This window comes from Microtus ochrogaster, chromosome 4, assembly GCF_000317375.1.
Source record: "Microtus ochrogaster isolate Prairie Vole_2 chromosome 4, MicOch1.0, whole genome shotgun sequence".
Taxonomy (NCBI): Eukaryota; Metazoa; Chordata; class Mammalia; order Rodentia; family Cricetidae; genus Microtus; species Microtus ochrogaster.
Genome location: NC_022011.1, coordinates 48219003 through 48246384, shown reverse-complemented (window position 1 = coordinate 48246384; position 27382 = coordinate 48219003). Strand labels below are relative to the sequence as shown.

At 50.5% G+C, this 27382-nt stretch overlaps 2 protein-coding genes across 2 annotated transcripts in view; one reads left to right on the top strand and one right to left on the bottom strand.

The window, feature by feature from the left end:
• The window catches only part of Ddx31 (DEAD-box helicase 31), a 71654-nt gene extending 56015 nt beyond the window's left edge, over positions 1–15639 (top strand). The window contains exon 20 of the mRNA XM_013355143.2: positions 13838–15639. Coding sequence (XP_013210597.1) covers positions 13838–14006 — 169 coding nt within the window. The 3' untranslated portion in view covers positions 14007–15639. The remainder of the gene's footprint in view (positions 1–13837) is intronic.
• Positions 15640–18359: 2720 nt separating this feature from the next.
• On the bottom strand, positions 18360–24597 carry Barhl1 (BarH like homeobox 1). Its single transcript, XM_026778818.1, has 3 exons — positions 24126–24597; positions 20259–20481; positions 18360–18875 (listed from the first exon to the last, which is right to left on the bottom strand). The coding sequence occupies exons 1-3, from the start codon at positions 24589–24591 to the stop codon at positions 18581–18583; spliced, it is 984 nt and encodes a 327-aa protein (XP_026634619.1). The 5' UTR covers positions 24592–24597; the 3' UTR covers positions 18360–18580.
• Between the last annotated feature and the right edge of the window lie 2785 nt (positions 24598–27382).

Below are 27382 nucleotides of genomic sequence, written 5' to 3'. Positions count from 1 at the left end.
GTGTGTGTGTGTGTGTGTGTGTGTGTGTGTGTGTGAGAGAGAGAGAGAGAGAGAGAGAGAGAGAGAGAGAGAGAGAGAGAGAGAGAGAGATTACCACTAGTGTCTGCTTGTCTCAAAATACAGAAGCACTTGGAGCAAGGGGAAAAATCATCCCTAATTCTGCAAAAAAAAATTCAGTTGGACACAAGTGTAGTGGGGTTACTGAGCAGAAAGGTGGGTCTGTTGAGTTGTCTTCATGTCCCAGTAGAGTAACTTGGGAGGCTTCTGGTGTGTTTCATATCATTAACTCTCGTAGCAGTCTCTGTCCTTGTGAGCAATGGAGTGGGTTGGGACTGGGGACTTAGAAGAGCCGCCTGTGCCCTACCTGTACTGTTGCTGATGTACCTCAGGTGCTGAATCTTAACAGATGCAAAAACCAGATGCTTACTTTTTTCCCAAAAGCAACACATATCTGGGTGCAAGATTTCTTTGTCTAAAGGATCCTTGTAAAAGAAATGCTAGGATGACAGAACTGACCTTTGAGGTCAGTTGTCCTTTTGTCTCTGGAGTCAGGGACTACGCTTGTCCCTGAGTCTAACCTTTACAGTGCTGAGCTGCATTAATGATTGCTCTCAGAGTGTCTGTATTGTATCCTTTCTCTCCTTAAGGAATGGTGTTCTTTCAGCAGCAGGCCTAGCCTCACACCATAGCCAGAGCACTGGAGACCCCCGAGAGTGCTCTGTGAGGGGCCTTGAGATAGGGCACATCTCAGGGTTGGGTGACCTGTATAGGAAAAAGACTGAAGAAGTAAGGCTGGAGGACAGAAACTTCTCCTCCTTTGCCCAGGTTTTGGTGTACTTTTAGTTTTAGTTGCAAATGCTACCATGTTCCCTCTCTCACTTGAGGTTAGGCAGCCTCATGCTTTGCTGCTCTTGCCACGCAGTCTGTCCTGCCCCTTTCACCAGGAAGCACTCCTTCCCTCACTAGCTTGGTCAGCACCTGACTTCAGAGGGAAGAGGGGCTGTCCAGTGTAGGATAGTGGTCTTAGAGTTGAGGGACTCAGACTTCACTTCCAGCCCGTCTCATGGGTCCTGGGAAGCAAATGACTTGGTGGCAGCATTGACCTTACCTTGAGAAGCCACTAGGGAGAGAGCGACTGCCACCTCATGTCTCAGCTGACCCTAGCTAGCAGATGGGCACCACTATACCCCTGTGAGCAGCGGATTGAACAGGGCTTTATTCAGGGAAGAATGGGCTGATTAGCTGCTAAAGAGCATGTAAGATGGTATGGGGCTGCCTTTGATGTCTGCCTGGCGTAGCAGGGAGCCAGGCAGTGAGTGACAGCAGTGTGTCATAGGATTACTCTGAGTGCCTATGCCGCTCTCTGTTCTTACCATGTCACCACTCTGTAGCAGCCCTTTTCTGTTGTTGTGCCCTTCTTTTGAAGGCTTTTCTCACCATGCACCCCGCCCCTGACTTTCTAACACAGACGGGCACCAAAGAGACAGTAGGTACCTTTCTGTATTGGGGAAGTGTTGTCAGTCCTGGAAGAGGAATGACTGTGCAGCTAATCTGCACATGAACCATATAATTGTGGCCAGGGTGAGTGGCAGAGAGAACCTGACAGATTGTCCACAAATCTCCGTCAGGACTCAAGCAAATGCCATTTGCTGCTTTTTAAGGACTGGAAAGAAAAGTCCATTAAACCCCACAAGGTGTAAAGAATTGGGCCTGCTGTGGCCTTGATTATTGTTCTGAGCTGAAGTCTTCTCTGAAATCTGCCTGTCAAGAAAGAGAACGGGTTCCTTCTGTCACGTGCAGATGAGTGCAATGGTGGCACTAAGTCCTCAGTTGCTCTGCTTCCCAGTTTCTGGTGTTTACTGCCAGAAAGAATAATTACATGCTATGCACAAACTATGATGTCTGCTAGCAAAGTCCAGCCGGCTGTGATCCTACTATCATCCTCAAACAAGAAACTGGGTGCTGGTCAAATATGAATCAAGGGCAAGGCAGGTCAGGAGACTAAGTTGCTGGGCATTCCCATGCAATGGCAAAGGGATTTTGTCTTTCATGTACACGACCTCTTTCTCTTTACACATCCACTTTACAGAACAAGAAAATAAGTGCCGTCTCCAATGTGCTCTCAATGTTCAGTCTTCTCCGTTCTTCCCCAGGTTCTCAAAGGGAGCAGTAAACATCTCGACATGGGAATACAGCCATAGTCACAAAACCTTTCCTGACTACACACAAACCTGTCAAAACAGTCCCCACCCCAAACATCTACATGTACATGTACACAGGTGCTGTTGCTAAAATATTGAATGGCCCCTTAGCAATATTCATCACAAAAACAACAGTTCCCAGGAAGCAAAAGTGGTAACATAGTCCTCTAAAATTGCCATCTTCTCTGGAGACATGGGACCAGGGCCTTTCTGCTGTGCAAGGACAGTTGGACTGTTGGCTAGGGTGTCTAGGCACACGTGAGTGAGGTAAGTCCAGGAACATGCTTTGTTAGGGCCACAATTCCTTCTCACTTGGTGGGAAGTGGTTCCAAAGTAACAGAGCTGGTGTCGCTGACGGTGTGGAAGTGTGAATGTGCAGTTCCTCAGTCACCCGCCGTGTGTGAACTATTCCATGCACCTAGCACCACCTTCCCAAGACAGTTGGCCCAGCTCCTGCCGTCACCTCTAGTGTGCTCACCAGCGACAGCTCTGTCCCTGCTCTGTCCCAACTCATCTTTAAAATTAATGGAGGAATGGCAGTCTCAGCTTTTAGCTGTTCTTAAATGATTTTATTTTATCTGTATCATTTTTCTCAATTTATCCTAGTAGTATTACCTAGTAGTTCCCATTGTATCAAACAAGGCAAGCATTCTAAAACCTTTTTAGCCTTTCCTAGATGTGACTGTGCTTAGTCAGGGAGAAGAGCTTATTGAGGGCTGGCCAGCGCAGACAAGCAGTTCCTTAACCTCCATACTTCTAAAGTCGTGTAAGTCATGTCTCAACATAGGTAAACATCCTTATGGAGATCACACATGGTAGGCATTCCTTGTAGAGAGACATGCCCCTACCTGAGTCAACACAAATGCTGATTCGCTGGAGCTCATGCTGGAGACCTCGGAAGCTCTGGCATGGGGTACTGTTCATGTTAACAGCCCTCACTGTGTGCTGTGTCATTGTAAACAGCCAGTAAGTGCTCACCCTGTACCACTGTGCAAGCATTGAGATGTTGGTTCTGTTGTTCCCCATTAGCTGTCTCCCTTGCCCTCCTGGTACTTCTTAAGTCTGTCAGTATCACATGCAGGTTACTTGAGTCACTTTCATGCCTGTGTGCCTTTGGGCAAGCAATGGCCTCTCTCCTCAGTTCATTTGCCTCTTGAAGGCAAGCACTTGAGTTTCATGGTATCAAGGTGGGGACAAACCAGATGCTGAGTATTAAACATTGCTTCAATACCTGTGTAAAAAAGAAGCATTTAGCCATTATTGCGATGGCCCCGTGACTATCTAGCCCTGCTGCTGGCCTCCAGTATCAGAGTATTCCTGGGGCTGAGGACCAGAGTATGTATGGAAGTAGCTGCAACCTTCTAGCACTCTGGAACAACCTTGAAAGCAGAATCAGGTCCCCTGAAGATGAGCAGTAAGAAGCTGCAGCTGCATCACCCTGGGAAGCAATATCCTCATCATTAGGAGCAGCTTGCTGCCAAGTTTTACGTGGCATTTACAACCTTCCTAATATCACTTAATTAGCTGAAGGAAAACCTGGAGTCCTGCCCATTGTGAAATTTTTCTCAATTTCTTTGAGCCAGTTATTCTGCAACAAACAGATTGGCCAAATGTGAGATGAGAGGCTGGGCATAGCCACACTTGGAAGCACAAGGCTTTCTCCATGTGTGTCTACTGCTCCTGAGTTGGTGTTCTCCTGGTCCATCCTGCAGCACACAACCTTGGTTCCCTGGGCCTCCTTGACTCCATCTCTTCCCTTGACTTCCAAAACCCTGTGATCATGAAGCTCAGCTCTTGGCTGCTGACTTCTGAGCTCCTGGGTGGTCTCTTACAATGACCCCTGTACCACTGCTGTGCAGGCAGCTCACTCAATCAATACACTTTAACCAACCCAGCCCTGGCTTAAAGCCTTTGGTGACATCCTGTTGCTTAGCACCTTCTTCCCTAGTGGGCCTTGGTGGCCTCTCAGCCTCAATTGACATCCTGTTGTCACCCTCAAGACCTGGTCTTGGGCTGGGCTATCTCCCTCTCCTCTCAGACCAGCCGGAGCAGACAAATACCCTGTCCTGACACAATGATGCAGTCATATCTATGTGTGGGATGTGTGGCTAATGTCTCCTGAAAGTGCCTCAGCAGAAACCCCATCAGGTCCATGTTCCTGTATGCCCAACACACTCATGGAACATGATAGGTACTAAAAAATACTTTGAATTTAATGAGTTGAATCATTTTGGACTTCTGAGGGAAAAGAAATTGTTCTATGAAGGGAGGTGAGCTCAGTTATTAGTGAACTGTGAAGATGATCAATCCTACCTGGAGGAGCCATTTTCCTAGCTCTGTGTGTCAAGTAGCAGCCTCTGTTTGGAGAGGAGTGGTGCTGGACTACCTCTGCACTGCAGAGTCTCCAGGAAGATCAGCCTGGACCAGCTTCCCTTTGTCTCCCTGGCTTCCCAAGTGAGGATGTGCAAGAGAGCAGGATGCCATCGCTGTCTTCTTTCCACTCATCCAAGGCCAGAACGCCGTCTCACTTGAAGACCAGAGGAAATAAGACCACCAGCAAGAGCTGTGGAAACAGAAGGACGTGGATGGGAAAACAATTTACTCTTAAAGTCGGCTGAGGAGCACTGTGAAAAATCAGGTGCCCAGGTCCTTCCCCAAAGACCACAGTTCAGTCATAGAGGTGACTGCAGACCTGATTTGGGGACTAGGAAGGATGTCCTTAACAGTATGAGAGGCAGGCGCTTCTAGTGTCTTTGCCACAAAAGTAGGAGCAGAAGAGCTATGCAAAGGGCCTTTGGCTAAGCAGTAAACTTGGAGGTGCAGGCTGGGTGCTCTAGAGCCCTTGTCCTGAGGTCATCAAGAAGATGACTGAGGGGCTGGAAAGATGGCTCAGCAGTTAAGAGTATGGCTATTCTCTCAGGGATCCTGAGTTCAGTTCCCAGCAACCACATGGTGACTCCCAGCCATCTATAATGGGATCTGCTGCCCTCTTCTGTAATGAAGGCATATATGCAGATAGAGCACTCATATGTAAAAATAAATGTCTTTTAGAAAAAAAGAAAGAGCACTGACTGCTCTTCCAGAGCACCCAAGTTCAGTTCCCAGTACAGTGCCCACATGGCAGCTCACAACTATCTGTAACTCCAGTTCCAGGTCACCTGAAACCCAAGGCAAAACACTAATGCACATTAAAAAAAAAAAAGGCAATTGAATGAATGACTAGGTTATTCTAGACACTAACTGCACAGGGCACTGAGCCTCCCTGTCAGAAGCTCACAGAATGTTCACGGGCCCATCCAAATGTACTGGCCATGGGGGCCCTCCTCTCTGTAGCCCTGGTACTGTATACCCTGCTTCCCTGGACTCTGGGGTAATGACGGCTCTGCATATACAACCTTTACACCTGCCCTTTTGTTTCTACCACTATTTTTTTCTAACTATCATCGTGCAATTACCAGCTTCTTGCTTGCCTCCTCATGGAACAAACTGACCCTCATCCCCACCAGGCTAATGAGGCGATTAGAGGGAATTCACAGTGACCTTGAGCTTCCTCCACACCTGAGTCACTTGCAGACAGCAGGAGCAATAGGGTACGCTTTCTGTCACACAGTCAGGGCTGATAACAAAGAACAGGAGCCCAGTCAGCCTCTCCTGGGAGGATGTTGGAGATGGTGCTGTTTGCTGCTAGAGTCATCCAAGCACTGGAATTAGAAGCTGTAGCTGGTCCACCTGACTGGCCACACCAGACGAGGCAGCATGCTATGGGAGAGTAGTTCTCATTAAACTGCCTGCTCTAGCCTGCCTAGCTCCTGTCACCTGGAAAGTCAAGAAAGAATGTGGTAGCCCCCAGCTTTCTCTTGCCTCCCACAGTTTAGTTTTCTTCACCCTAAAAACCTTTCTGTGAGAGCTGATATCTCCAAGCCCACCCTACTCCTGCTGAGCCACCTCTGCAGTAGGAAGGGGAGTGCTCCAGCTTTCCACCTCTGGTTTTGACCTGTATGAAATGATTCCAAGTCTTTTTCAAATGTCACCTTTATTCTGGCCCAGTCCAAAAAATAAGATTAACTTGTTGAATACCAAGAAGAGGGTTGCTGCTGGGTGCAGTAGAACGTGGTTTTAATCCTAGTAGAGGCTAGAGGGTCTTTCGGAATTCAGGGACAGCCAGGGCTATGCAGAGATGCCCTCTTTCAAAAAACTGAAGGGAGGAGGGGCATTGAGATGCAGCCTTCCAGATCACCGGTATGCCACACTCAGCATGTGAATTGTTTGACAGCAGTGGGGTCATCTCTCTTGAGAACTCATGTTCTCTACCAAGCTAATTCTCTCTGTACATTATCCTATGGAGACCCCACCAGACACTGACTGTGGCAGAATCATCAGTGACCAAATGAGAACCTAGAGCCCAGGCTAAGCTACTCCCCTCTGTATCCTTACATGTTCTGCTGGAGTGCCAATTGTTTCGTTCTTGTAACAAGTACGTGACCCTGTAATGGGGACTATGCTTTTTTTCTCTGTGTGTGAGAGAGAAAGAGAAAGTGAGCTGTGGTATGTATGTGAAGGTCAGAAGGCATCTCCACTGTATATGGGTTCAGGACAGTGGTCAGATTTAGGTCAGCAGGCTCGCACAGCAAGCACCTTTACCCAGAAAGCCATCTTTCTAGCCCAAGGGGATTTTTGCTTTATGTGAGGAGATCACTCTTTGTGTAACCAAAGAATGGACTTAGAGCAGGAGACAAGGCTATATATTGAAGAGCAGAGTTTCATGCCCTCTAAGCATTGAACCCTAGGGTGGGCTTTACGGCTCTGCTTTATGACAGCAGGCTTGTAAAGAGATACTTGTGGTTAAGTTCTGGCTCTGATGTGGTGTCAGTTTCTCTGGGTGCAGAGGAAGGATGGTGCCATAGAAAAGGCCTCGTTCTGGAGTTTGCCCTTCCTGAGTAGCCTCGATACTAGCACTTGGTGACAGCGTCTATAAAGTGGGAAGGCAAAAGTTTGTTACCTAATGTGGCAGTATTGTGAATGCTTGGTCTCTAGTGCGGTGCAAAGTGGCCAGGAAAGGCTTTCTTTTCCCCATCCCACTTCCTGATTCCACCCTGGCCTGGCCTTCCTCTCTTTGAACATTCTTCTGATTGATGGCTTGTACTTCAATAAGCCCTGTGTCTCAGTGGCTTGCCACTTTCAGGGATGCTCACTCCATAGTGGCCCCAGCACATTGTTAGAGTTCCAGAAAATAGACCAGGATATCCCCTAGTGGATCTCTGTGAGACTTCAATGCTGTGTATGTACCATTTGCATACAGAAACATGAGGTGTTGGTGTCACCAATCAGCCAGTCCCTGGTCCACATGAGGCCAGGTATCAGATAGTGACCCCTTATAATAGTCAACAATTATTCGTCTGGTTCATGATAGCCATTCGCACATAAGCAGAGACTGCCTAGCACAAGTGCCCAGTGAGCACTTCTGGTGGTATAGTTCATGGTAAGTGTAGGAACTGACTCAATGTCCACTATTATGTGACCTTTTACACTTTTGGCTTTTGGGGCCCACCACCCAGCTCTCAAGTAAATCATACACAGAATCATACACAGAGGCTTATTCTTAGTTATGAATGCCTGGCTTTAGCTTGGCTTGTTTCTTGCCAGCTTTTCTTAACTTGAATTATCCAACTGCCTTTTACCTCTAGACTTTTATCTTTTTCTATTTCTGTATGCCTTTTTTTTTTTTTTTTTTTTACTTTTTCCATGGCTTGCTGTATGTAACTGGGCAACTCACCCCTGATATCTTCCTCCCAGTGTTCTTCTATTTATATTCTCTGCCTGCTAGCCCTTTTGTCCTTGCTCCTGCCTCACTATTGGTTGGTTGGCTCTTTCAGGTGTTTTAGACAGACACAGTAACACAGCTTCACAGAGTTAAACAAATGAAACATAAACAAAAGTCACACACCTAAAATAATGTTCCCTAACAGCCAGGCACTGGCCCTCTGCCCCAAGTGATCTGCTGTCATCCTCTTTTCAAGCAAATAAGGCTGCTTGAAGCTGCATTGCTGTCAGCATGGTGGAGCTGGGATCCATCCTAGGCCTTCTAAGTCCAGGTCAGATGATTGCCCACGTAAGAGTTCCTTTCCCCATTCAGAATCAGGGTTTCATAACTGTCCTACTTGATGATCGCCTTCTGAACCCATCCATTTGGTCCAGTAAAGAATTGTGGAGGGCAGGCGGTGGTGGCACACGCCTTTAATCCCAGCACTCAGGAGGCAGAGGCAGGTGGATCTCTGTGAGTCAAGACCAGCCTGGTCTATGAGAGCTAGTTCCAGGACAGGCTCCAAAGCTACAGAGAAACCTTGTCTTGAAAAACAAACAAACAAACAAAAAAACCCAAAAAAAAAGAATTGTGGGTATGCTATCATCTCTCTCTAAATGTGATAAGTAGACTCGGGGTATCACCCAGGTCACAGACAGAAGTGTTAACAGGAGAAGCCCAGAGAGCTGAGCCCTGGATTTGGGCCCAAGATTCTGCACTAAACTGCTTAATCTTGGTATTCCCAGAATCTCACCATAGCAATTTTATATATGCTTGTTTTCCATGTCTGTCTACTACTTCTCCATCTTAACAATAATCCATAATATTTTTGCGAAGAATTGAAATAACACCAATACTCCCCCATGCTCCTGCTGCTTGTTCTTCATGCTCAGGCCCTTTCTGGATTGGGGCTGACTTCAGGGTGTCAGCTAGATGAGTGCCAGAGCTGGGATTCAATCACTGCCAGCAGGTTCTGCTCTGCTACCCACTCCTCTGCGTGGCCACCTGGGCTCAGTAAGCTCAGAGCTCTTACTTCAGAGTCACCAAGTAGGACCTCTCTCCTTTCCCACACGGTGCATGAGTCCTAGGGTCAGCAGACATTTGCCAGTTTCCCCCAATTGACACTCCTAACATTGTCTGCCCTAACCAAGGACTCCAAGTTCTGTTCCATTCCTCAGTGACCTTATTTTTTGATGGATGTCAAATGTTCATTTGCCTTAGTTAGATTTCTGTTTCTGTGATAAACGCTGTGACCAAAAGCTCACAGCTTGTAGTCCATCTCTAATGGCTGTCGGAACAGGAGCTTAAGACAGGAATCTAGGGTCAGGAAGTGAAGCAGAAACTACGAAGGGGTGCTGCTTGCTGACTTGCTTCTCATGGCTTGCTCAGCCTGCTTTCTCATACCACCCAGGGCCACCTGCCTGGGTGACACCAACCGCAGTGGGCTGGGCCTTCCCACATCAACTTGAGTGGCTATCTTGTCGGCCAACAAACATCTCTGCCCAAACAGTCCGAAGCTGGGCCCAGATGTGTCACCTTTCCTTCCTATCAGGCTGGATGTTAGTTGGTGTGCTCCCCTTCAGGAGGCAAGGGGGTCACCCCACACTGGCTGCTGCTTCACCTGCATTTCATGCTGTACTAAGGAAAGTTGCTCCCTTCTCTTTCTGTCATCTGAAAGCCAACAGAACCCTTGATGATATACTGCCACTTCCTTCTCAATTGTATACTTACACTTAGAATCTTTCAGATTAGAAAGCTGTTGGAAAAAAAGAATTGGTCCTTTGAACTATCTTAATTACAGTGCAGTAGAAGAAGGCTTGAGAAACTATCTAAGACCAGAAAGCAGTGAAGTTTTCATAAGTAGAAAATCAAATGGACTGGAGAGATGGCTCAGTGGTTAAGAGCACTGACTGTTCTTCCAGAGGACCCGGGTTCAATTCCCAGCCCCCACATGGCAGCTCACAACTGTCTGAAGATCTAGTTCCAGGGGATCTGACACCTTCACACCAATGCACATAAAATAAAGTTAAATAAACCATAAAAATATTTTTTAAAAAAAAAAGCGGGCTGGACAGATAGCTCAGAGGTTAAGAGCATTGCCTGCTCTTCCAAAGGTCCTGAGTTCAATTCCCAGCAACCACATGGTGGCTCACAACCATCTGTAATGGGGTCTGGTGCCCTCTTCTGGCCTGCAGTCATATACACAGACAGAATATTGTATACAAAATAAATATTTATGAAAAAAGAAAGAAAGAAAGAAAGAAAATCAAATACTTTGAGGTTTGAACATAGGACAAATTACAGTTTGTTTCCTGTAACAAATGAAAAGATTCCCATTTTAAAAACTAGGGAGTAGAAACAAGAAGTTACTCAAAAACTCAGTCCAAGATGAGCTTGGCTTTACTATTGAGTTTATGGGTGACTCTTGGGAAGAAATAGTTGCATTCACGCCTTCAGGCAACATAAAACCAAGGTGGAGTTCTTAAAAGACTCCATGGCCCTAAAGCTATTAAAAAAACAAACAATGATAAAAATAATAACAACGAGGGACTGGAAAGATGGCCCAGCGGTTAAGAGTACTGCCTACTGTTCCAGAGGTCCTGAGTTCAATTCCCAGCAACTCCATGGTGGCTCACAACTATCTGTAGTAAGATCTGGTGTCCTCTTCTGGCCTGCAGAACACTGTATACATAATGAATAAATAAATCTTTTTTAAAAAGAATAATAACAACAAAATAGTAATAGATTTAAAACATCTTGTCGTGAGTCAGGCATGGTGGTACATGTCTTTAATCCCAGCACTCACAAGGCAGAAGTAGGTGGGTCTCTCTCTATAAGTTCAAGGCCACTCTGGTCTATAGAGTGATTTTTAAAAAATATTTATTTATTATGTATACAGTGTTCTGTTTGCATGTATGCCTGCAGGCCAGAAGGCAACACCAGATCTCATTACAGATGGTTGTGAGCCACCATGTGGTTGCTGGGAATTGAACTCAGGACCTCTGGAAGAACAGTCAGTGCTCTTAACCACTGAGCCATCTCTCCAGCCCTATAGAGTGATTTTCAGGACAACCAGAGCTCTTACACAAAGAAACCCTGTTTCTCAAAAAAAAAAAAGAACAAGTGAGTGAGTGAGTGAGTGAAAATAGTAAATCCTGTCCTGCAAAAGAATCCTGTAAGCAAAGCCCTGGGTTAAATTGCTTTTTGTGTAGGAAACTGCCTTTTGAGGTTGCAGTCCTCCAGGGATCTTGGTGGCAGTGGGGTGATTACTAGTTAGGTTGACTGCCTTACTAGCAGTAAGTGGCATCTGCCTGGCCTGCTGAGTAATCCAGCCTGGAGAATAGGGTCTTCAGCCTTCACTGTGAGGGAGTTCCCTGCAGTTAGATAAACTGATCTGTTGCTTGGTAACCACAAGATTTCTATAGTGGATGCTCAGGAAGCCCGAGTCAGAGGGTCCAGGTATTTGGAGGACTAGAAAGTTGGCAGGATTCTGGGAGAATGGCAGCCTGTCAGAAGGCATGAATGCCGGTTGCATGCATGGGTTTAGAGGGGTCCACCTTCCCATCTGTACCATACCATCTCTGCTATGGACCTAAGAAGAGAGGAGGAAATTGGGAGCTGGCTGTGAGAGAAGGGCATCTTGTTGGCATGGCTTTTGTGACAGCAGTGAGGCTACCTATGAGTAGCCTGGGTCAGAATGTGGAGGTCCCTGCTTGTTTGCTGCATGAGTGGGCTGCCGGGTTTGCAGGAAGTGGCTGGGGAGTATAGTGTGACAAGGATATATGAAGGTGAACAGGGTAACCTCTGCCATCAAGCATACACTGCCACTGAGCCACCCCAACCCTGAGGCACGCTTTCTAGAGTAAGTCTAGCAGTGGCCTCAGAGCTTACCCCTACTGCCCCACCCAGCTCTCTACCTGTGAACAGACCTGTGTTCTCACTACAAAGGTCCCCTGTGGGGTGTGTTGTCTATGGAGGTGTCTGCATTGGGCAGCTGAAGGCATGGGTATGATGATATTCTGAGCTGCTTCCCACAGGCTGCACTCGCTCTGTAGGTAGTTCCTATATCAGACACCAGATGAGACTCTGGTTACTGTTGTCTACAGTGACGGCAGGAGCAAGTACTTCTGCTGGGGAGACTATTTTGACTGAAATTTTTCATATCTTGAAACTCAAGTTGTTACATTTAAAATTATACGCATTGTGAGCACCTACTTCAAACAAGAGGGAAGAAAAGGCATCCCTTCCTGTCAGAACCTTTTGCTCTGTCTGTCATGTAACCTGACTAAAAATAAACTACTAGTACAGGAAGTGCAGCCTTTGCTGTGGAGCAAGTCAGTGTCCAACCACCACAGCCTATCTACGTGCGCAGACATGGAAGAGAAGTCCAGGGTCAACAGTACTGCTTCTACCCCCAAGCAGACCTGGCAGCAGTTTTCAGTCTACAGAAAGCTGGGGCTTCATACCTATGTCTGCCAGCTACATGGCCTTAACAAGTTCTCCCCCTCCAGCCCGTGGTGCTGGATAACACGAATGCAGGGACTGTTTCCCTGTGTGATACTAGTGCTCTCGAGCCCTGCCCCAACACACTTAACTAAATAAACTTCCAGCCCTAAATATCATTGCTAACATGCCCTTCCCTCAAATCTTTTTCTCTGGCAAGGTTGACTCTTCCTCTCGCAAGAACAAATCTTCGGGGGGGGGGGGGGAGTGTTGCTGGAGAGATGGCTCAGCAGTTTAAGAGCGTTGGCAGCTGGTTTAGTTCCCAGCACCCACATGGCAGCTCACAGCTATCTAATTCTAGTTCTAGGGAATCCAACGCCCTCACATAGAGTATATGCAGGCAAAACACCAGCATACATGAGAGAGAGAGAGAGAGAGAGAGAGAGAGAGAGAGAGAGAGAGAGAGAGAAGCTGGATCTTATCACTACAGCTCTGTGCTCTGGTTGGGATTATAAATGTCTTTACCTTCATTGTGGTGGGATCTTCAACCTTCCTACTAGGGCTGATAGCACAGTATGGCTGTGTCTAATTCTTGGATTTTAAAGGACTTTGTTTATTGTGTCTAGTCTCTGACTAACCACACAACATGCTGTCAAGTAGAGAGCAGCCAGTGGCTTTTCTTGAGCTCCTTACATTGAGTTCCTGGGTTGGTCATGCGGGGTGCTAAAGAAAAAGCCAGTATGAACTTATTGGTCATTGCTTCTGAGTTTTATTCTTAGGATTCCATTCTCACTCATCAGTGTATGGTTGAATTTTACAAGTTTCTTCTGATGGAGTGGTGGGTCAAGACAAGGAATGCCCTTCTTCACTTGGGCTTGGGATTTGCAGGATCAGGGTGTTTTCTGCTCTCTAGTGAGTGCTGGGGAGTCTGCATAGACACCCTGCCTTCGAGACCTGCCTAGCAGGGCACTGTGCCTACAGTCCGCTAGACCTCAAGGGTTCATCCCTGAGGCCCTGCGCATGGAAGCTTTGCAGCTAACTGTATTGCACTGTGGGCGTTCCCATCCATGGGCAAACTGCTGTCTCATGCACCTCATTTGCCATCAGAGTGTGAGAATGTGTACATTTCCCCCCCCCATCCCATGAAAACAACACAGAACAAAGCCTCACTTTTAAAAATGCCATGATATTTTGCCACCGTTATGAAAATCTGTCAGCACCGTATCTAATCTTCTGGTGCATAGAATATCAAAACAAGTGCTACTGAAGAGATTGCTTTTCTGCTAATACAAAAATGTCAGCCTCCTGGTCTCATAGCCAGCTGCTGTCAGCCTCTCTCCAAATGGGGAAGAAAGACACTAAAGTCTTGCTCTCTGCCGTTACTTTTCCTCAGGCCTGACCCTCGGAGGAAGAGCCAGAAAAAGCACCGCCTTGTGCTTGCTGAAGTCCTGCACTCAGAATACTCGAGTGGACTGGAGGCCGGTGGCACAAAGGGTGGAAAGCAAGGCAAACAGCGGGGCTTTCAGGTGGCACCCCGCAAGCCTGGGCCGGGGAGAGAATGAAGCCGCTCCTGCATGCAGAAGACTCATCACCAGCCAGCAAACTTCTTTTAGTTGTTTTTCATCTCCCTACAGGACCAGGTCAGGGTAGATTGACAGACCCTGTGGCTTTAGATTGATGTCCTGTTCTTATCAGTGATGCTTCCTGTACCTTTTCCTGAACACAGACCTTCCCCTGTTGGAGGAGGAGCCCTAATGGAAACCAGCAGGCAGGGACCAGTACTAGAGAGTCACCTGCCTTTGCTCAGCCCTTTGTGAGACTGCACAGGGACAGCAAAGCATCGTGTGTATCAGCCTGGAAGAGTATGGCTCCTGGCGAGCTTGTCAGATGAAGCTGCCACAAGTGTACTGCATGAGTGCTGTAAGATGGAATGTTAAAAACTGGAATTGAACTTGTTCAAAAGGATAAAGTATTTGTTAAATAGCTATTTTCTTAGTGTCCACATGCTCTGTCAAGAAGGGCCGAGAGAACTTTTTGCTTTGGATCAAAAACCAAATGTGTTGGCAGCGGCACCGCTTTCTTCTGTAAATACGATATAGCCCCATGTGCGTTGCTTCCTCTTTCATGTCCGCAGAAGACTCGCTGTCTCTGGGCTAATTGACTTACTGTTGCCTTTTTATTATTTGCCTTTGAAGTCAAAAGGCACCAGCACCCGAGCTTGCCTTTTCCCACCGGAGCCTGTCTTCTCTTCAGGGTCTGAGGTCTTTGTGTTGTGACCTAGACCCAGAACCCCCACATGCCATTGTGTTTCTGGAAGCTTTGAAAGGACCCCTGGAGTGTATTGATTTCCCAATAAATGTAAGATTTGGACATTACAGAGGACTCACGAGAGAAAGGGTTAAGGCACATTGTGCTCTGTTCGGACACCATTCTGGGGCTGCTTTCCTCAGGGTTTCTGTGCTCCCAGCCCTGCTAGACCCTCTGAAGCCTAGGGCAAGTGTTGTACACTTTGCCCCTCTCCTGAGACTGGCAGGGTGGAGGCTGTTGTGGGGAAGATCAGTTAACACCCACACTGCAGCCTTGCCAAGACTGGCAGTCACAGACTCAGGGCCTGCTGGTGACATTTGTAAGGTCCTCTGAAACTGCAGCAGGTGTGGAGCTGACTGGACAAATCGGCCACCTTTCTTTGGGTTTATAATGGCTCACTTGCTTCGCTGGGAAATGAGGGATCAGACTATGAAGAGTCAACCAGCTGTGTGAAAACAGGATTAGTGCCTGTAATCAGGGATGGCTACGCAAAAACCTGTGACTGCCTCCCGGCAACAGGCTCCTTACTGAAGTTACAGTGACTCATCCCAAAGTTGAAATTTACACTTGCGGTTTTCTAACTAGCAAGGCTGTCTTGTCAGAGATGGTGGTGGACATGCTGCTTAGGTAACAGTACGCAGTCATCAGGAAATAGACTCGGCAGATTCAGGGTTAATGTTCTCTAAATTTAAACAACCTTAAAATGAATCTCTTATGGATCTTTATAGGATGTACATCCCAGGTACCAGTTGTACACAATGTCAGCCTGATTCCAGTGTACATAGTCTGATTTTGTGTGTATTTTTAATCATACCTTTTTCTAAGGTCCCAGGCTTGGCATTTTTCTCACATCAGCCTGGTTACCATATTAAAGTCTCAGGAGATTCAGACAGCAAATGGAGTGCTGTGCTGGAGAGTGCTTGTTTTGGGATCCAAAGCCTTCCCCATTTGCAGCCCAGCTGCTGTCCATCTTGTGAAGAGCCACCACTGGAGGGCAGGGAGCCCTGGAGCAGCTGTCTGCAGTGGGACATCACGAGTGTCCTCCACTCCCACAGAAGCGGGGCCAAACAGAGCCCAGCTGAGGACAGTTCTGATAGCAGAGGGCTGCTTTGATTTCCCTCCTGCCTGGTACATAAAAGAAGAGGGGGGTGTGCCTTGGGGTACAAGTGATTCTAAGCTGTGAGTGGCTGGGTCCAGCACTTCCCACAGCCAGCAGAAGCCACTCCCAGAGATGAAAACTTCAGGCCTTTCCAGTGACAAGTTTCCCTGATTGAGAGTGATTAACAATAGGCTTTTCCAGTTTGCCTCCAGGACCTCAAACTTTCTCGCTCTGCTGGACCATAGAAAAATAAAGCCAAGTTGTCAGGGTAGTGCCCCCAATAAAACAAAACAGCAACAAAAAACCACCCAGTTTCCAGAAGCCACGTAGCTGAGGGCTAACTTGGTTGTCCCCGCCCTTAGGAGTCCAGATTTAGATTGGTCCACTGGGGGGGTCTCTCATGGTCATTCTTTTTTTCTGTTTTAAATGAGGGCACCCAGCCCCTGGGTTAGGAACAGAGAAACCAATTTAGCCTTCTAAATGGATGGGAAACGCAAGCCCACCTCACTGCAGAGGTTGTGGAATTATTACAGATGGGACGTGCAGGACAATTTAAAATATTGTAATTATAAACTTGTAGGGAAGCCTTGTTCTTCATTAATGTAAGATATGAAATCGCCTCTGCGGTACAAGGACAATTACATAGTCAGAATGTGTCTGCGGTTTACACTGCACTGTGTAAATGTGAGGGTGGCTGCTCTAGCCTGCCTCCTCCACTCTCACAAAATGAAAAGCACACCAGCGCAAGTTGTCCTTTGATAGATTTTTAATATGATTTTAAAGAGTTTTGTTTGGTCTCATTCTTATTCAATGAGATTAATTTAAAGCACTTATCCCCTGGGTTTAAGTCAATCCGTGTAGGATTTGGGCAGGGTTTGTTGCTTGGGGGGTTTTGTTTGCAGGAGGCTATGAGAGACTTCTTTCCCACTTCATTAACCCTGAGTTGGGGACAGTCCCCCCTCACACCCCACCACAGCCAGATCGAGGGATTTACTAACCCGCATTCACATGCAAAAGAACTTGAAAGCCGAGGAGCTCCTTGACTTAATTAGCTGCTGTGCATTTTGCAAAATTAGAATAATACCCCCACCATCCCTTAAAAGAAAAGCTTGGGTGTGAGGATGCTGGGGGGTGGGGAGGAAACAGTAGCCGAACTAGTTGTGGTTGGGGGGGGGGGGCTTTCTGGATACGCCCCTCCCTCCATTGCCAGGTTCTTTCCCCAACAGTTGGACCAGAAATGCTGGGAGGGTCCTTTGCTTGCAAGCATCCAAACTCCCGGGCATTTCTTCCGCCTTGTAAGTCAGTGTGCTGCAGGTGGTGTGGGGGAGGGTAGCACCTGCGCCCACGTCCTGGGAGACCGAAGGTGTCAGGAGGTGACCTTGGCCCTTTGAACGTGCTCTGGAGTCTGACTCGAAGGCGGGTGGTGCGATCCGTCCCCTCCCCCTCCCCTATTTCTCCCAGGGTTAGGGCGCGCGGGGAGGGCGGGGAGTAGAGGATGGAGAGTAAAGGGTTGCTCGACGTGGTGTCAATCTCGGGAAGGCCCTTGGGGTCCTACCAGGCATAAGAGACTAGGAGCTGCGGGTAGCCAGAGCGGAGGGCGCCGGGCCGAGGAGGGTGGGGCAACAGGGAGCATCCTCGGAGTCCATCTGTCTGCCCCGCGCCCGCAGGCCGGTCACCAGCTGCCGGCGCCCCGGTCTGAGCCAGATGAGTCGGCTCAGTGAGTGCTTCGTGGCCTGACACGCAGCAGAGGGAGGCCAGGCGCTGGCCTCGCCCGTGGTCCCCATGTGGAAGCGGAACGAATCAGATGGGGAGGTCGAGAGCTACATGCTCTCTCCTCGATGTGGAAACGGGGAGACCCCTGGAAGTCCAGCCGGGGTCTCCTGCGCATGACCACAGCACTCAGGAACCGGGGAACAGGGCAAGGGGGAGACAAAACTTTACTTTTTGCGAATAGAAGGAAATGTAGTGTAAGATGCTGAAGTTTCTTATGAAGGATGGGGTGGAAGAGGGCCTGAGTGGGAACCAACGGAAGGTAGCGCGGACAGGCGCCTGATCATTTGTAAGAAGTTTATTTCCACATTTAAAAAAGAGAACCCAAGAGGCCTGGCTGCCCCTGGACCTGGGGGGGGGGGCTGGGCGCCCGGATGCATGGGCAAGCACTCTCGGCCCCTTCCTGCCCCACCCGGGACGGTGAGGGCACAGGCCACAGACTCACTGATTCACGGACACTGTCACGGGCTCATGGATCACGAATAAATAACTTCATATACACTTTGCACACTGTACAGCTCTGCCGCCAGCCCGGGACTCGGGGAAAATAAAGGAGTTGGGAGGGAAGCTCCGTACAGCACTCCCACCCTTTCTCACAGAGATGCGGGAAGAAGGGTGGACCCAAGGCTGGGACACGGGAGAGAGCCAGTCGCCGGCGTCCCTTTACCTGCTGCCTAGGGGGACAGGGGTACTTAGGGAAGCCCTCAGGGACTTGGAGTTGGGTGGGAGGTGGGCAGGGGCGCGTATGTACATCTGGCAGGTGAAAGTAGCTCCGGGGTGGAGAAGCCAGGAAAGAGGACGCAGCTGAGGGAGGGGTAGCCTCAGTGAAGTTATCCCCGTGGGAGACACTGGGTTGCGGCACCGTGAGGAGCCGGGCTGCTCTGCCCCGGGGCGACGGTACGGACCCGCGCCCAGCCTGAGCTGGGGATCCCGGAGCACGGATTGGGGCGAGAGGGCGCCTCACCGAGGCTGCGCGGCGCGCGGGAGGACGCCGGGCAGCGGGGGCAGCGGCGGGGGCGGCTCGCTGGCGCCCTGGAGTCCGTGGATGAGGATACGGGGCACCAGAGGTCTCTGGAGGGCAGGCGGAGGCGCGCTGGGGCCGCGGTACAGGTAGAGCGCGGCACCCGGGTCCAGGTTGGAAACGAGGCTCTGTGGGTAGAAATAAGGCGACGGGAACATTCTCTGAAGCGCCGAGTAATTGCCTGCCTCCGCCAGCAGCTCCAGCCCCACAGCCGTTTGTCGCTTCCATTTAGTCCTGGGAACGGAAATCAAGGCAGAGAGGAAGGTGTTAGGATTAGGACACTCACACTCCACAACCCTTGCTCCTTCCTAGTGATTGGCACAGAGAGCCGCAGGGTGTCCAACAGGGAGCATACTAATTTGCTAATAAACAATCGAGTGCCCAGGTCAAATGAATCGTGCATCATTTTCCCTTCCACTGGCTTTCCGTGACTGTTGTCCCCATTTTACAGATTAAAACCTTGAGGCGTGGTACAGTTTTCATGATGATCTGCAAGTAGCAGGCAGATCCCTGCTCCAAGCCAGACTGCCTGACTTCAAAGTGTATATACAAACTTACAGGTCAGGATACCCTCAGGATATGATTCCCCTGGGAAGGCCTAATGAAAGTGGAGCGACAGAAAGGGTGGTAGAGCTGACTACCGGGTAGCCAACTCCCCGCTCAGGGGGTTAGCTCCAGAGGCCCAGGGGACTCCAAGCAGAAATTTCTCTGGAGGAATGCACACTCTCTCTCTCAGCTCTGCCTACACTCAGGCCTATACTTGGCCTACACTCGGGCCACCTAGGTTTGAGGTCTGGGGCTAACCAGTCCCAAATCCCTCTAGCCCAAGTTGGAAGGTGTAGAGAAAGTGAGGAAGTGAGCTGGAGACCTCTGCACTCACCTGGGGTGAGGTTGGGCGTGCCTGCCTGGGTTCCAGAAGGTGGGCTCAGTCACACTAGCCCCCTTCCCCTCCCTGAATAATTCCTCGTCTTCATAATTGTGTAATTACTGCAACGAGCCTTAATTATTGATGCCTGAAGCCGTAATCGGTATTTATTATTAATGGGGCTGTGTGTTCTGAGGCTTGTTTATGGAAAGCGTCATTCCTGCCTCTGCTAAGTGTGTGGGAGAGCATGTCACCATGCAGACTGACATGTCTGTGCACGTGTGTCTTACCAGTGTATTTAAGTCCTGTGGATGTCCAAGAAGGAGATTAAGAAGCAGGTCCAAGACCAGTGCCCTAATATCAATTTCCCAGTCTCTCTCACCCAGCTCCTCTTGACTATAAATGCTAGGATTCCACTGGCCCCTACTACAACGAACTCAGGACCTCTCTGCTTTCTGGAGACTTGGCTGCCACTCTTCCCTAAAGAAGAACTCAGAGGCCTCAAAGCCCAGACTTAGTCTGGTTCCTTGGGGACATGGGCTGGGGTGGAGCAAGGCTCAAATCTCTATTAACGGTGCCGGTGCCGGTTCACCTGTCTTGGATGCCAGTCTAGTGTTCTTTCTGCCCCTCATTGTGGGACTTAGGGCAAGGTCTTTTCGCAGAGCCTCAGTTTCCCTTCTTTGACGGAATGAGAGAGACCTAAGGCTCCAGAAAAAGACCCCTACAGACCCCGCCCTGCAGCGAAACCTCACCTGCGGTTCTGGTACCAGGTCTTGACCTGTGTATCAGTGAGGTTGAGCGAGGCAGCCAACTCCATGCGGTCTTGAACACTCAGGTATTTCTGCCGCTCGAAGCTACGCTCCAGCTGCGCCAGCTGATGGTCGGTGAAGGCGGTGCGCGCTTTTCGTGGCTTTTTCAGGCGCACAGGGGGACTGTCCCTAGAGCTGGAGATCTCGCGGTCGCCCTCCTCCTTCACTGCGGAGACACAGAGGTCAAGTCAGAGATCGGTAGTGCTTGCGCCCATTTCCCACTCGACAAGCCGCAGACTTCTGGGGTCCCAAAGTATTAAACTCACAGGGACTCTGTCGGTGCCAGGGCTGCCTGCCCTCAGAAGAAGGGTGTGAACAGTGAGTGAGGAGGAAATGGTGTTAGGAAGTGCCCGGGGGCAGAGCCGCTGGCAGCTCCCAGAAGAAACTCAACCTCTCCCCCCAGTCATACACACACACACACACACACACACACACACACACACACACACTGGGAAAGAGAACGCCAGTCTCAGAGTAGACCGGCCTGGTCTGCCACTGGCCGAGAAAGCGTTAGGGTGGTGGGCTCTGCCTTTGGGAGCAAAACCCGCATGGAGAAACAAAAGCCTGTTCGCTCCTCAGCACCCCATCGTCCTGAAGAGCAGATAATTGTGCTCATGCCTCACCGACCCCGGTTTGGCCAGGAATCTGTAGCGATGGATTCCTAGACCACTCCGAACTGTGTGGGTGGAAGGCAGGCAGGGTGCGGGCATCTGTGAGCACCAAGCGCTGGGAGACATCGTCCCTAGGCACGAAGGGCTGCGTGTATCACAGAGGTCAGGGCTTGGGCTTCGTTGTGCCCGCTGTGGCTCCCACCCCACCGGCCTAACGATTCTGTAGACAGCCCTCCTGATCCTGTGGTCAGGCAAATGGACATCTATTCCCCGCTCCTGAGGTCCACCGTGGACGGGACAGAGCTGGATTAGTTCATTTTCCTCTACTTTCGTTGGGGGTTGACTTAACAGAAAACACATTTAATCGAAAGAGCCTGGCATTCCCATCGCCTTAAGGCGAGACTGGAACGGAATAGTCGAAATAGTCGACTTCTTCCAAAATGACCCTTTGAGCTGGGGCTCCCGCCCACCTACCGCCTGCTTTCTTTATGTTCTTTTATAGGGAGTTTCATTGTGCCTGGCGTTTGCCATGACAGGGTTCAGCTGAATGCGAGGTGATTTCTCTCTGTAGGAAACAATAATCCGGTTAATTGAGCCACTGGGGAGGAGGTTTTTCAGCCGGAAAGGCCGTGCTTCCCGGCAGGGAGGGAGCCAGCAGCCCCAGCTCCCCAGCACCGGAGTCCTGGAATAACTGCCCCAGACGGCCTTCAGCCTTCTGCCGCTGCTGCGAGGCTTCGGAACCCTCAGGGATAAAGATAACTTTTCTCTCCGAAAAGCCTAGAGCGTATACTTGTTCAAACCTCAAACTTGATATTGCAGAAATCTCACTTTACCCCCAAATTACTTGGACAACTCATAACAACCCCTCGTTCTGGTGGGTTGGCCAACCACTTGTTTTTTGTTTGTTTGTTTGTTTGTTTGTTGTTTCATTTGACTTTAGTCCTTTCTGGTCTGCCGGAGCCTTTGGGACTCACCTAGTTCAGTCTGACTCTGTCTACCTGGTGTCCATTTCTCAGACTTTGACCTGCATCCAATCAGTCTGGAGCCCAAGGACTAGAGACCCTTCCTGTGTGGCGTCAAGCCCTGGTTTGGTTTCTCCAAGAACCCGGGCTCCAGCCAGTTTCCTGTTGCCACCTGCCTTACCTCTAAAGCCCTCCTCCAACTGTAGTAAACACTGTTTAAGAAACCTTTCACGCCAGAAACTTGGGATGGGACTGGCCTGTCCCTCACCCCTACCTCATTTTGTCCTTGGCATAATCTGTGGCTTGACGGCGGCGAATTCCTGGTTCCTGTGTCTGTCTCTCAGACCAGCTTCCTAACTCTGCAAAAGTCACCCCTGTTTGAGGAAGGTGCTCGGCACCGCTTTGCTCTGCCTGTGTGTGCCCCCCCACACACACTTTCACTTCAGAATGTTTAAAGTGCTAAAGCAACAGCCCGTGCCTGGAGGTGGCTGGAACTTTCTGCAGCATCTTGTGCTCCGAAGCTGTTTAAGTGATACGTAGACAGCCGGCTCTCGGCTCCCTCGTCATCTCCCTGCTCAGATATCATCAGGGACAGGAGAAGAAAATTGATATTCCAATTATCTTAAACGAAATGGAATCTCTCCTCAAAATCCTGCTTAGGGGCAAAAACATAAAAGGAGGCAGCTGTTCGTATAGGCAGGGCTGGACCCGATTGCTCTTCGCTCTAACCATGAAGCTAGGTAGAGATGGTTGCGAATTGTAAGGAATACACACACACACACACACACACACACGCACACACACACAAAATGTGGCACATTATATCTTTTCTTCAAGGTGAGTTCTCTTTGCTGCTCTAAACAGGTAGGGGTGGGGGTGGGGGCTGCTGAGGCCTCTAGACCTCTTCCTGAGCACTGTGGTTGAAGCTGTGGCCTTTCAAGAGATGATGGGTCCATGACCTGCTTGAAGGAGGCCTAACCATTTCCACTGGGGCAAGAAGAGAGAAGTGAGCCCTGGTCTAGGACCCCTGAGGGGTTTCAGTCTGGAGTTCAGGTCAACCCTCAAAGGAATTCTCGGTTGGGAGGAAGAATTAAGTGAACCTAACTAAATAGTTGTGAAATTCAGCACAAATGAATACCAGGAGATGCAGGCAGCAACGAAGCTGACTTTATAGCAGAGTATTGGTTCAAGGGAGAGGTTTGCGGAGTTAATAGTTACAAAGCCAGGAACAGTCTCCACCAGGCCCCAGTTTCCTGCTGCCTAGCAGAGAGCTCTATCCCCTGCTCCCTGTGACACCCAGGCCCTTTGCCACCTAAAGTCTTCCTGGAGAGAATTTCAAACCTCTGGACCTAATAACAGCTAAAGTCAGAGTGGAGCCCAAAGATAAAAAACAAAACTAAAGAACATTTTCTTTTCTCCCTCCCCTCCTCTTTTTTTTTCTTTCTTCTCGTCCTTCCCCTTTTTTTTAAACACCACCTCGGAGCCCTAGTTAAGACAGAATGAGAAGGGAGCCACCACAAAGACTCCCAAAGTGGAAATGGGAGTGACCAGGCCTGTCACTCAGGAATCTGTAGGTCCTAAAGACACCCTGGTGGTCACTACTGAAGTAAAACCCCATTCAGAGAGAGTTTCTGCATGGATTGTGGACTCCTTTCCCCTCCACCGGACCTCAGAACCCTGTCTAGCCAGCTGGCCAGGCTGCCTGTTCCTCTTTCAAACGGATCTCTTCATCTACAGGTTCATGCCTCAGACTACACTCCCCAATGGGTGAGGAGGCCCACTTTCTCCTCTTGCTGGGAAATTCAGAATAAAGGCTAAAAGATTCCTGCTGTAGAAGGCTCTGGCAGGAATTTTCTGCCAGGCTTCCAGTCCAACAAAACAGTGTCCTTGAAGAAGCTTCGCACTGTTGCAGACCTGGTTGAGAACTGGTTGAGACCTGGTTGAGTCAGGAACTTAGAAAGTTTGCTTTGTACATCTGGCCAGGCTTACTCTCCCTTACACACTGTCCCCCTCAGTTTCTCCGGGCCACACACTCTGAACTCTTTGTTGCTCCAGGGTCCAACCTTGGGGCTGACAGGTCTAGAGATAAGACCAACTCTCAGCCTGGGCCTGGGGGAACCCGGAGGTGACTGTGTGCCTGTCCCCAAGTGTGTGTTCTCAAGTTTTAAATGTCACGTTTTAGAAACACCCCCCCCCCCGCGCGCGCCGCCGCCGCCGTTTTCACCTTGTTTTCTTACCTTTGTACTCAGAGTCCGACGAGGCGCTGCTGACACTTTTGTCCAGCTTGTCGCGAAAGTCCTCCCCGGCCTTGGCCGCAAGGCGGCCCCCAGGCTCAGGGGCTGCAGGCTGCCCGCTGCTCGAGTAGGGTGCACAGGCCGCGAGAGGTTTGCAGTCAGCAAGGATGTCCCTGATCAGAAAGGAGGAGGTGACGGTTCGCGACTGGGCTGGGGCTGAAAGCTGCCCCGGCTGCAGGTGAGAGTCCAAACCTGGGCCAGATGCAGCACCGGGCCGCGAGGTACTGGTCTCCAGACAGTCTCTTCCAGGTGAGGCTGGCGAAGAGCAGTCGCTGCTGCTCTCCGAGCGTGGACTCAGCTCCAGGGGTGAACGGCAGTCCCCAAGCAAGGGGTCCCCCTTGGGAAGGGCGGGGCTGCCCGCTCGGTGGGAGAGAATGGAGTCAATCCCAAAGCCATTGGAGCCTTCCATAGCCAAACTGCGACCTGTCCTCCCCAAAAGCTCCCCACCCACCCCCAACCCCAGCCGCCGCTGCCCCTGCCCCTAGCTGCGGGCTGGCATGGGGAAGGCGGGCAGGGAGCCTGTGGGCACCTTGGACGGAGTTCAGCCTTGGGGGAGCCCGGGAGCTCTGGGCCAACCTCCTCTGCGCATTACATCCAAAAGGGTTCAACGCGTCTTCTGCAGCACCGAGCAGCCGAGCCGAGGGGGGGTGGTGGTGGGAGTGTCAGGGAGGAATGGGAGGAGGGCGCACCAAGTTGGGGAGAGCCAAAAGGTAGAAGAACGGCCTGAGGGCCCCTTTGGCACAGAAGAAGTACGAGGCTGTTGGAATCTGAATCAAGATCGCCTTTTTTAAAAAGCAAAATCCAAACCGCACGCTTGCTCCAGGCAAAAGGTAGCCGAGGGTAGGGGTCAGCAGGGCGGATAGCGGCCGGCCGGGGCCGCGCTACGGGCAGGCGGAACAGAGCGCACCTGGAGGCCTCAGCACCGCGGACAGCGGCCGCGGCCTGCGGATCGGGAAGCTCCACCTGGCCCCGGAGATCCTGCGTGAGCGCTCGGCCCCGGCAGGGCCCGTCAGCACCGTGGACAGCGCCCCGCGGCTCCCACTGCAGCTCCTCACCTGTCCTCAGCGCTCGCCTTCGCCCCCCCACTTCCTTTAAAAAAAAAATCGAACTTGTGTCACTTTTTCTTTGGGGCTAGCTTTTTTTTTTTTTGTTTCTCTCTCTCTTTTTTTTTCGTTGTGTTGTGTTTTTTTTTTTAAAAAGGGGACTCACCCACGTGTCCCCGGAGTGATGACGCTGATTGGCTCCGGCCGATTTTGGGGGTGATGTCACGGCTCCACAAGCCGCTGCCCGATTCTTTTCCAGTTTGATTAAAAGAGACACTGAATTAATTACAGCGCAGACCTAACTGTTTACCGGCGATTTCCACACAGTTTGCCTTCATTAGATCGGCGATGAGGCCCCTAATGAAGATGATTAGCCAAGGGGGGCAGGGGCCGTTGGGAGGAGGGCCAGCTTCGTGGCCTGTAGTTGGGATGAGCGGCCTTGAAAGCCTTCTCCGGAGCCTGTCCACAATTATTCGAGCTACTCCACGAACCGCGCTCCGTAAATTCCTTTTCTACCTCCCAATTTTCTTCCTCATCCCACAGAAAGGCAGCAAAATCCAACGGAGAAAAGACTTGCCTGTATAGGAAGTCCCTGTCCTAGAATGAGAAAGAATTAAAATTTTTGTTTTTGGGATGTTTTACTTGGGTTCTCTCTCTCTCTCATACACACACACACATACACACACACACACACACACACACACACACACACAACCATGCGATCCTCTCCTGGCCTCTGGGCCTGCTGTCCTGAGCAGAAGGTTAAGCCTGATGTCTTTCAGAGAAGAGACCGAGTGCTGCCTTACTCGGAGGCAGGGGTTGAGCCGTGGGAAAGATCAAGTCTAGACTGTTAAGGGGACCCACGGATATGACTATGGCCTGAAGAAACAAAGAAGGCGGTGACCTCTTCATCCCCAGCCCAGGGCCTCCCTGGGGCTATGTCCTGAGAAGCTAGTGGTTTTGGATGTGTGTGTGTGTGTGTGTGTGTGTGTGTGTGTGTGTGTTATGTACCTCTAGACAGGACAATGCAAGTTTTGAGCTGGCACAAAGATGACGAAGATGTCTGAGGCCAGCTTGGTAGTCAGCACCCAGCCATGGCCAGCCTGGGTTCTATTTTCAAGGCAGTGCTGAAAATGAAAATACAGGCTTTCCGCTTCACCCTCCCGACCTCGCTCTAGTTCTGCGGCTTTCTGGGGTCAGCCTCTGGTAGTGCCGGGGGCCCAAGACCCCAAAGTAACTGCAACTGGTGGGGGCCTGGATTCTCCGCACTCAGCCCCAGGATGGGCTGTGCCCTCGTCTGCGAGGGAGCAGAGCTGAGCACCTGTGTAGCAGGGACCCAAGGCCAGAGTCGCCTCCCCAGCAGCTCGCGGTGAACCCAGACTGCCCTTTTAGACGCACTCCTACCCCAAGCCCCGAGTCCCTGGGAAACTATTAGAGTCCCTCATCCGCCTCGGCATCCTAGACCGCCATGGAATCGTTCAGCGCCGCATCCCGCAAACGCGATTTAGGGCCGAGAGTGGCCCCTCGCAGCGCAGCGCAGCGCGCAGAACGGAAACTTTGTCCTCTCCAGGACTGGGCTGGTGGTGGCCTCGCGCCCCGCTCCCCCGCGCTCTCCCTTTGCTCTCCCTGGCAGATTGGAAGCGGCCTCGCCACCGGCCGGGCTGGAAGCAGAGGACCCGCTGCTCCCGGGGGACAGCGGAGGGCCAGGCTCGGCTGCAAGCTGTCGGGGAGACGGGAGGGCGGGGGGCCCCGGTCGGACCTCAGCGGCCCCTGCGCTGGGTGCCTCCCGCCGGGCCTTGCTTGTCTTTCTTTTCTGTTTGGTGGATGGGGGAGAAAGTCATAAATCACCGTGAGGCGCCGGTGTCTCGGGGCCTTCCTTGCCAGTCTCCAGCTTGGGCTTCTCTCTTGCAGCAGGCGGGTCCCTCCTCGGTCGCCGGTAGCATACACCTTCGCTGCTTCTCATTTCAGAAGGACCCTCATCTTTCTTAGCACCCTAAGTTCACATGAATCGCTGACATCCCACCCTTTCGAAGCCTGTAAACATTGCTGACATGGCCGGCCAGCAGAGAGCTGAGGTTTCTGTAGATACCACGTCTCCAGCCTCCTCTGCTTCTCATCAGGGCTCCTAGCAGCTCCTGCCCTGGCCAGCCTTCCAAG